This window comes from Pundamilia nyererei, unplaced genomic scaffold (assembly GCF_000239375.1).
Source record: "Pundamilia nyererei isolate P.nyererei 1_Seehausen unplaced genomic scaffold, PunNye1.0 scaffold00351, whole genome shotgun sequence".
NCBI lineage: Eukaryota > Metazoa > Chordata > Actinopteri > Cichliformes > Cichlidae > Pundamilia > Pundamilia nyererei.
The window spans coordinates 114067-124384 of record NW_005187752.1 but is presented as its reverse complement, the minus strand read 5'-3'; the positions used below and the strand labels follow the sequence as shown (position 1 = coordinate 124384).

At 45.3% G+C, this 10318-nt stretch overlaps 1 protein-coding gene across 4 annotated transcripts in view; it reads left to right on the top strand.

The window, feature by feature from the left end:
• Nucleotides 1-10318, top strand: part of flna (filamin A, alpha (actin binding protein 280)) — a 42416-nt gene that overhangs the window by 5608 nt on the left and 26490 nt on the right. For all 4 annotated transcript variants that reach the window (XM_013915709.1, XM_013915708.1, XM_005752283.1 and 1 more), the window contains exon 2: nucleotides 3491-3957. In XM_013915709.1, coding sequence (XP_013771163.1) covers nucleotides 3588-3957 — 370 coding nt within the window. In that variant the 5' untranslated portion in view covers nucleotides 3491-3587. The remainder of the gene's footprint in view (nucleotides 1-3490; nucleotides 3958-10318) is intronic.

The following is a 10318-nucleotide window of genomic DNA, read 5'->3' as shown; positions in this document are numbered from 1 at the left end:
ACACACACACACACACACACACACACACAAAGGCCAAGCATTCTTGATGGCTGCTGGCCGCACTTTGGCTCCTGGCACTGAACTCCTTATTTAGTCAAAAAGCTGCAGAGTCACATCCAAGCCCATCTGTAGAGCTGCTGCTGGTGTGTTACTCACAGGAAAAAAAGGAATTTAAAGGTCAGGGTACACAGATAATACTGACGTCCTGCTTAGAATACATAATCAGATGTTGGACACTACAAAGCAACAGAAACCACTGAGCTACAAATCTGGTAGTTCATCAAACTTCCTGTTCAGTCCTGCTGGTCACACTTTGGAAATAAGTTGCTAACATGTCCGTATCTTATTTATGTGAATATGAATGCTGTACTTTAGACTTTTCGCCACCACCATGATGCCTTTTGCTTTGAGGAGCCAAAAGTGGCCATATTTAAACTCACCTTTAAAGGGTGAAGTGCCCAGTTCCCAACTAATAGTAACAAGCCTGTTTAGCAAGCTTCAACCATAAGTTGTATGTGAAGGAGTGGACTAACAAAAACCTCTGACACACTGCACTGCACCACAACAGTGGTACAGACTTATTATTTGTCAGATAATTTCATTCAAAAACCACAAGAAGCACCCATCTGATGGCATAAAGCACAGAGCTTTCATGTTATAGCTTGGCTGTAGCTCAGGTGGTACCTTCCGATCTACTGATTGGAAGGTTGGTGGTTCGATTCCTGGCTTCCCCTAGTCTGCATGCCAAATATCCTTGGGCAAGATACTGACCCCAAATTGCATGAGTGTGTGTGAATGTTACTTAGAAAGCACCTAGAAAAATGTGCTTGTGCGAATGGGTGAATACACAAGTTGTGTAAAGCGCTTTGAGTGCTCAGAAGAGTACAAAAGCGCTATATAAGAACGAGTCATTTTAGAAGCATATTTGCATCAGACTGCTAAGTGGACTGCTAAGTTATCAGCTATGGTTAGTACGGTTGGTTAGACAGTTGCATACATGAACTGCATCACTGCAATGCGCAGGCACGCATATCTGCTGGTGAGGTGAAAAAAAGTGGAGCAGCAACATCGCGAATCATCAGCAAAGATCTTTTTTTGTTAGATGATCCCTTAAAAATGCTTAAAAGACACCAGAGCACATAGTCAACACGTCCCATTCACAGGTATCTGCCCGTGCCAGCACACCAGTGGATTACCCACGTCTGATTTAACACTTAACAAAATGTAAATGGATCAGATCTACCCACTGTACAGTTTTTATGAAAGAAACTAGCACTATAGAGACCTCCATCACCAGGCTGTGATGGTGTTTATTTCTATTATGAAATCAAGCAAACTGTGTGGAGGGACGAGCTTTTCGAGACTGTGCCCATTAGAGGAAGAACAGTTTTGGCCATCAGCTTACTTCCTTACCTCTGAAGGTCAAAGCAGTCACAGAGCAGCGTGCATGGAGCTGGTGAGAAACTGTAAGCTTCCTTGGTGACCAGTATAGTACCTCACCATGCCAGGCTGACAGCTGCCAACTGTTCACCTCAAAGCTTGCTTGATGCTTCGTTATAATATTGGCCATCATATTTTTTGGTAAACCTAAAAAGAGCAATCAGCACGTGTCTCCAATGCAGAAGACAAAGTGATGAAAACAGTCGATCCAGGCTCTTATCAGACTTCATCATTAGCCTAACATGTGTTAGTGTAGAGCACATAGCTGATCTGTGATCACGCTGCTGGGCCAGTACAGCACACTGGTCCACAGTCCTGTCTTTACTGACGGGGCTGCACACACAGCACAGTGATGTCACACACAGACGAAGGCAGAGGTTCACACTGTGCGCTCAAATGCACAAATAAGCACACTGTCCATGCTTGCACAAAAAAGGAAAGTTGAACAACACTGAATGCATTCCAACGCACACAAACAAACAACAGTGAGTCTCTGATCTGCTTATCCTTCCAGATAGCTTAAATATTTACTTCGCCTGGGACCCCGAGCACAAGATGAGCTCATATCCTCACAGGGACTGTGCAGTACGTCTGCTGGAAAATCTGTTTGTCGAGCTCTGAAAACAGCCCCTCTGCTTCTGTAGCCACAGCATAGCATTAGGGATAAAGGTCCGGGGGGGGGGGTGTTATGTCCTCGAAGGAAATACTTGTGGGTATTTGTAAAAACTGAATTAAGATGACAATATTAAGAGTTTTAACTTTATGGCACCATTAAGCTTCATTTTTAAAAACAGCAAAAAACTGCAGAGAAAACTTAGAAGACGTACAGTCAGAAACACTCCACTGCAGCTTACAGAGCAGTCATGTTCACAGCTGTACTTTGTCAATTTGAATCATAATAACAGCATTGATTATTGGATTTATTTGGGGGGAGCTATAGCAATAATGCTAGTTAGATTCAGCTAAACTTGTTTGCTGTCTGAAACCATTTTGGAAACTCAGACAGGAGCACAACCAGGTGTGAGACAAACATAAGGTTATCATATGTGACACAGTGATACAGTTCAAAGCACACACGGACAGAAACAAAGTTGCAGGTATTCAAATGAAAACTTTAATAACAAGTAAAAAGGAGCTAAAACACAGAAGGAAACAACAGCTGAGGCTGAGCAGGTGAAATCACTCAGGCTCTAATGAGGGCAGGTCAAAGAAGGGAGCAGGTGAAACCCACAGGAGGAACTAACGGTGTGCAAACTGTCACATAGTCCCACAATGGGACGCTAGGAGGTCCAGGATAAGGACAGTCTTTGACAAACACACATGAAGACATTACAAAGACTACGGAGGTAATTTCACTGCTTTCTGATTTTCAGTGACATCACAGTCGTTGTTTCCTCCACACAATACTGCCGGCACGTTGTGGCCTGATGGTTATGATCATTGGTGTTTGTCCTGGTGTAGCCAGCGCTGTCCATTAGTTTGGGGGCAGTTTAATGTACCCATGACTGTTAGCTTCAGACAGGAGCCTGTTTACAAAGGTGCTTCAGCGGAGGACAAACCGAACAATGACTCTCAGACTACTCGTACTTCTGACTTGAAGCTGCAGCTTGAGGTTTCTGTCAGCCCGGAGCTCTTTCTCTGGACACCGCTGACTGTCTTCGTTAAAAATGGCTAAATGTTCAAACACAGAGCAGCTGTTCTGACTGCAATGAGTTAAACTCGGTAGTAAAATTAGCGAGATGCTCGTTTGCTGTTAAGCATGGCGTAAAGTTAGAATGTGAACAAGTTTCAGGTTTCTTACACCTCAACCGCCCCAACACAGGACATTTGGGTTTCCTTAGCTGAGCCAGGCATAAGTTTGGGACACAGTCTAACGGGCCTAAATACCATTCTTCGTATTTGTTTCCCATTTTTTTCCCCTGATTGTAACACGGATAATGAAGCTGACTCATCCCTTTCCGTCCTCAGTCGCCTACTTTCTTTGCGAAACTTGTGTCTCTAGGCTGTTAGTAACTGTTCTCTGCTCTCTTTTTCTTTTCTCCACAAACAGAGCTAGAAAGTGAGAAAGGGAAGATTGAGAAGACTCCACCCAGGGCGAAGGAAAAAAAGAGAAGCCAGCGAACCAGGAGACAGCCGAGACCATAAAAATGAGTGGTTCCCACCCCCGGCTCCACCAGAGCGCCGCGCCCGCTCCAAACGCTCTCTCCGCGGACAAGGACGCAGAAATGCCCGCTACAGAGAAAGACCTGGCCGAGGATGCGCCGTGGAAGAAGATACAGCAGAACACTTTCACCCGCTGGTGTAACGAACACCTGAAATGCGTCAACAAGAGGATCGGCAACCTGCAGACGGATCTCAGCGACGGGCTGCGGCTCATCGGGCTCCTGGAGGTCCTGTCTCAGAAGAAAATGTTCCGAAAGTACAACCAGAGGCCCACCTTTCGCCAGATGCAGCTGGAGAACGTGTCGGTGGCTCTGGAGTTCCTGGACAAGGAAAACATCAAGCTGGTGTCCATAGGTGGGTCCGATAAGTGTGTGTGAGTGCCAGGACGCGTGATTGATCCAGCTTTACTCCAACAGGCTTCTGGAAATGTTTGCTGTTCCTAAAGAAGTGGTCACATTTGATTGCACTGTAGTAAATGGTGATCATTTTAAGAGCAGCCCACGACCGTGGGGCGCAGGAAAACCAGTTATGGAGCCCACTAGAATATTTTCTGTAACAGAAGTGTTTAAACGCGCACCAGCATTTCTGAAAGGGTTTTCAGTGAGGCAGCAGGCGTCTCCCTCGGGTGACCGGGGGCGCAGGGCTTTTGTCTCGGTCTGTTCAGGTTTGAGGCCGATTGTTTTGGGAGGAGGGGGTCTGACTGTGCTGTGGGGTCGGTGGGTGGGGTGTTTTCAGCCGCCTGAGCCGGCCGGGCCTGTGAGAGCCACGCTCTGTGGGCCTGCCCCAGACCTACTGTGTGTGTTGATGTGGTGGGGAGAGCTCGGGCTGGTGCTGGACTGCAGCAGACATAAAGTTTGAATTGGCTCTGCCTACATGCAGCTGCATGCCTGCTCACAGCGCTACTGATGTTCTGCTTTCTCATATTTCTCCCAGAACAGTGCAGATGTCACACAGCTGAGTCCTCACTATAGTTCATTATGCAGGGTCTGTAAGAGCAAATGCAATGCTGCCTCATCACCTGGAGTAAAGACAGTCTGTAACAGTGTAATCTACGGAGTCTGTGGGTGGAAATGCGTGATAGCTCTGTGACTCAGACATGAGTGGGTCTTTGTCATCTCTGGTGTCTGGCTCACTTGGTTTCCATGAACACGCTCCTGCCTCCAGCTGCTCTGCAGGGGAGACGATGGGTGGCTCTAAATTTGGGAGGTGCTGCTGCAGAAATTGCAGTTGACAATTTTAAAGTACACATCTGATACAATCTTCACACACATCACCCTCATTTTCTCAATACATGCAGCAGTTTGTGTTTTACTGAAAGCAGTGCTTTGCTGGTATTTAGGGCGAAGCACGAGTGAGCCTCTGTTTGTTCCTCCTGCTGACTCATTCATCCTTAGCTGCTCTTTGACTCATTTCATCTGAAGATGAGAGAGGAGCCTGCTTTTCTTTTACTTCCTCCTTTCATTGCAGAAAGTGGACACACCCAGGCAGCAAGGCTCACCACAAATTGCCAAACTGACATCTCTTCAGTGTGATGCACATGCTCTCTGCTTCTCTGGGCTTTATTCTTGTTGTTCTTTGCCCAGTTTGGTTTTCAGCATATTTTCTCGCTGATAACTTATCAGGTTTCCTTTCATCTTGCATCTTGATGGCCACACCTCTTTCATTTCTCTTTTCACTTGTCTTTTTCTCATTTGCTGAAAATGCAACAGTTTCCAAATAACAGCTGTGTGTGTTGTGGAGCAGTCCATCCAACCCCAGAGACGCAGGTGTCCAGTGTTTCTTATTTTACAGCGTTGCACTGGAGGAAAAGGCAAACGTGTCCTCACTGAACTCGACAGACGTTCAGTACGTGACCTATAACTTGTTCAGTCCAAGAATAAAAACTAGAATAGCTCAGTGATTAACCGTTATCTCCTACACAGCCTTGGTGTAGCTCTGTCTGGAATAACGACTCCTCCCCCTTTACGCCCACTTTGTTCTGATTGGCTGTCCTTATCCAGTCTTATTTTGGGCTACTGTGCTTGCTTGAGATTTTAATGTGTGCGATTCTGTCTTTCTCACTCGGGCTTCACTCTGCTCTCAATATGAAGAGCGAACGTCAGCACAAACTCCCATTCTCGTACACGCCCTCTCAAAGCCGCTAGCTGGGAAGTATTACAGGGATTTAATGGAGTGCAGGCTACAAATACGAGACGGGATAATCATTTTGTGAAAACAGAACTATCGTATTCGGTACTTTGGTATTTTCTGACAGCTGATATTTTCAGCATCAGCAGGATTTCAAGAATTATTTTTTTCATGTAAATGTCTGACTCTGGCTGCATGTCAGCAGCAGGTAGAGCACGAATTGACAAACACCGTGCTGTAACCATCAGTGGATTTCTGTTCTGTCAATTTTTTTTTTTTTTTTTTTTTTTTTAATTTAATGCCAGATTTTTGACTCTGACACAAAATGAAGGAGAGATGCACGTCCAAACCAGCAGCAGAAAGTGTCACTGTTTCTACAGTCGGCTTTTTGAACCTCTCTAAAGATTGGCTCTCATCTTTCAGCATACTGCCTCAGTCTGACAGTAAAATAAATGAACTTTGCTTTTTGGGAAGGGCGACATTAGAGAGGCTGAAACTAATGTTGCTGGTTTAAAGGCACAGGCTCCGTGGATGGGCTGCAGGAGATGTATCTGGAGAGGGCCGACCGCCGACCGGTACTGAGCTCTGTTACAAAGGGCTCTCCTTCACCGGCTGAGCCAGGCTGTTTGGCAAACGCTCCTCTTACAGATATGTCATGTTCTTCTTTGCACAGGAAATGCAACACTGGGACCAGCAGCGTGTCAGCTTTAGTCTGATGGTTTTTCTTTTTTCCCTTTAGGCTAACTTTACTGAAAGGTTAACAAAATCAGTCTAGCAGAATCTCCCATAGAGATGCTGTGTGTCTTTTAATCCACCTTACAGCAACAGACTAAGATTCCCAGATTTATTAACCAATAATAATATTGGTCAAATGGACTTATTACACATCTTTGGCTGTAAAGTTTAAAAAATCATCACTTTTCAGGAACAATGTAAATATTCTGAAAAACTAAATGTGAAGCAAAGATGGTCAGTTCTGCTTTGTGTTCAGACATCAGTAGGTTGTGACTGTGACACTAAACATGCCTGTAAAGCTCGTCTTCTGATCTTTGCTGAACCATTTGAGTTTTGTCTGTATAGGACAAACCAGAAGAGTTGCTTTCACTTAAACAGAACTTGTCAAATGGGCCTGCTGACAGTAAATCCACAGGAGATAAATGGTTAAAGGAGACTCTTCCTGCCAAACCTTGTTTGCTCCTTCAGTTGTAAACATGGTGCCTTTGCATGTGTGGTTCGCATCGCTCGTGTTCCTGCACGGCTCGGCCAGCGTGGTATCCAGCCACAGTGACAGAGTCCAGACTTCACTGTAACCAGGCTCCAGCCTAACGGGTAATCTCTCTGACAAAGCCCCACATGATCTGGCAGCAGCAGCAGACTCATGACTACTGATGAATCCAAAGACCTAACATGGGTTCAGTCACAGAGGCTGCCAGCAGCAGGCAGTGGTGTTAGCAGTGATCCAACAGCACATCTCATGCAGTCGTTTAGTTTGCTGTGACTATAGAACATCTTACGAGCATCTTTAGTTGTGAGGAAATTCCTGTTGCATCCTTGTGCAAAGACGGTGTAAGTGATTGTTCCCCTGCCCTCATCACACCCATGTTTGTACAAGCTTCATCCTATTTGTGTCTAAGTGAAATGGAGCTTTAACAAACATTAGCTGTTCAGCAGATTAAGACTTGTTGTCCTCATCAAATATTCCTGTTTGTGCAGAGGTTCATTCTCCATCATAATCATGTCAGCAGCATCTCTGTTCCATCCCATCAGCCAAACCCAGATTTGAAACCCTGCTTTGTATGAACTTGACTGAGCCTGTGCAGAAAATGCAGAAACGGTGCATGAGTGAATGTTGTGCCAAGCTCTTCCAGGCTTGGTGTGGAATCATCTTCATAAATGGCAGCTTCCTTGTGTCTGCTGGTAGTGGAGGTGAGCAGGTTGAGACAGACGCCTGTGTGGTAATAGCCAGCTGCTCCCTCCTGTTATGCTGTCCCATGATAATGAAAAGTTTTATAGAAGTGATCCCAGGATGATGAAGCATTTAAGGAAGTTTGTTACAACTGCAAGGTGCTGCTTGCACGTGTTCCTTAGATGATTGGGAAACATCAAAGCACGTAAAGATGTTTGTAATTGCTGTATACAACAAATATGTGATTTTGCGCAATTAAGTTTCATACTGTCAAACATTAACTTCCCTCTGCCATGTTTCTACTTTTGCAACTTGGCTGTCCACACAGTGTGGCACCATGACTCTACAAATAACCTGAGGAAATGGATGCCAATTTAAGCCAGTGTTGTTGATCTCTGACATAACCAAAGAGAAGGTGTTTAAAGAGCCATGTGATGGAGATGAATACGTTTCCTTGGTTAAAGTCAGATTCTCCTGGCTGCAGTGACACCTGAGCAAACTGGCACATTCAGTCTTATTGCTCATTAGCCAACATATGAAGCTACACTGATGCTTGTGGCTGCATCAGTTATCAGCTTGGTGGAAAACTATTTGAAACTTGGACCATGTTAATAAGCAGAATTCAGTGAGCTGTGGGTTCCTTTTTGAAGTTAAGCTACTCCCAAAACCCGGAAAACTCCTGTTTTGGTCATAACATGAGTGCTGCACAGTTCCACTGGGAACGCTCACTCACCAGTTTAGCCTGCTGTGTTCGGATGTTATGATCTTAAATGTAATCTTTCAGAAACATGACGATGAAGGAAAGGAGAGCCTTTGGTGATGAGGGCAGAGAGGAATGCAGGTCGGGCTGCGATAAGCTCTTAGCCACTCAGTTAGGTCAAAATAGATCACTTCCTGCCAGCTCATTATCATTAGCACAACTTCCTGTCTGCACAGGCAGAGGGGGTTGGTCATGTGGATCCTGGAATTAGCAGAGTGTGTTCCCATTCAGTCCAGAGGTATTCTGGCTATTCCATTACATCATATTTGGAAAACTGCCACAACTCCCCATGCCTCATGTTCAAACTCAACAAGCACTTTTTCCAGCACACATTTAAACTGCACATAAACAGCAGACACATTGTTTTTCATAGATAATGTCTTATGTTACTGTTCTTATTACGATGTCATAAGATTTTACATACAGACGAGATTCTGGAGGGAATAATCAGTACTTTAATAGTACTTCTCAGTGGTTTCCAGGAAACACTTGTATTGTGTTCCATCATTTGACATGGTACCATGTCCTCCCTCACCTCCTGATCATCCTTTTGTCCAAGGCCATTTTCTCTGCTTGCTTCACTCAGATGAACACATCCCATCCTCAGTGTGTGCTGCTGTCAGTGCAGCCTTATAAAAATGTCCCATGCAGCACTTTCACTCCCCGCACCTTTTTTCTTTCTTTCAGACCTCCGCCCCTTCTGCCTCTTTCCTTCCCTTTCCCTGTCCGTCCTGCCTCCTCCCCTCCCTGTCTGTAACCAGAGCCCAGGGAATTGGGGGTGGTGGGGGGGCCCTGCCAAATCCAGTGTGCTTCTGCCCTTTTAAGGCTAAAAAACCAGGAGGAACTTTTTTTTTTTTTTTTTTTTTTTCTCCAGCTTAGGGAGTGCTGAGGGGAGGGAGGATGAGTGGAAGGAGTAGAAGGGAAGAGGAGGAAGTGTAGTAGCTCCAGTGTGGCTTGGTGCAGTCAGAGGAAGAAGTGGGAGGGGAAGAACAGCTGCAGGCCACAGATTTCAGCATTTGGAGCTTTTAGCCTGAACTCTGTATAACAATAGATTACATTTAGTGTATTGGTATATGTGGGCCAGCATGAACAAAGCAAATGACTTTATTTTTAAGCTTTATTATGAATGTCTTTTCTTCCGTCTCCCTGTGACTGCAGTTAGGTTCTCAGCAGCTGCTGTTTCCTCTGCTGCACGACTCCAGATTAACCACGAACTCTGACATCAAACTGATGAGTTTCAAGTCTTTGTGAATCAACATAACGCTCATTTTGGAAATGATGGTCCCATTGTTTCTCAGTGGGACTTCAACACTGTTTTTTTTTTTTTTTTTTTTTTCCTTATATGTATGTTACACATACACGTACGGTCATGTGACATGTTAAGAATTTCATTAAAATTCCTTTCCACATGTGAGCTGGAGATGATATTATGAACGTACAGAGATGGTGACAGTCATGCTACGGTTACACTTCATCATTATTGTGCAAGGATAACATGGGCGGGAGAGGCCTCGGGACTGCTGCTTGTTCTTCCGTTTACAAGCTCTCAGGACTAATCGGCTCCAGATGTTGCTGTACAGTCTGAACCGTGCAGAGCGCTCTCGCTCCCCGTGGTCTCGTTGCTGAGACCCGGTCAGGGTACAGGTCACGGGTTGTGATGATGTCATGTAATGCCACAGGAGGGCTGTGGAGGGGCTGCTGCAGTAACGATGAGCCATACTAATGAATCATGGGAGTTTTAGGAGTAAAAGGACCACAGACACTCCATACGGTAGCCTCCGTGGTACACACAAGCTTGTTGCAGGGGGTGTATGAGTCAGCAGAGGGGGGAGTCTGTGGCAGCATGTGTCCATATATGGGCTCTGTCAGGCTTGGTGAGCTGTGCTCTGCTGGGAATGCTGGCAGATTCCTTGAATGTTTAG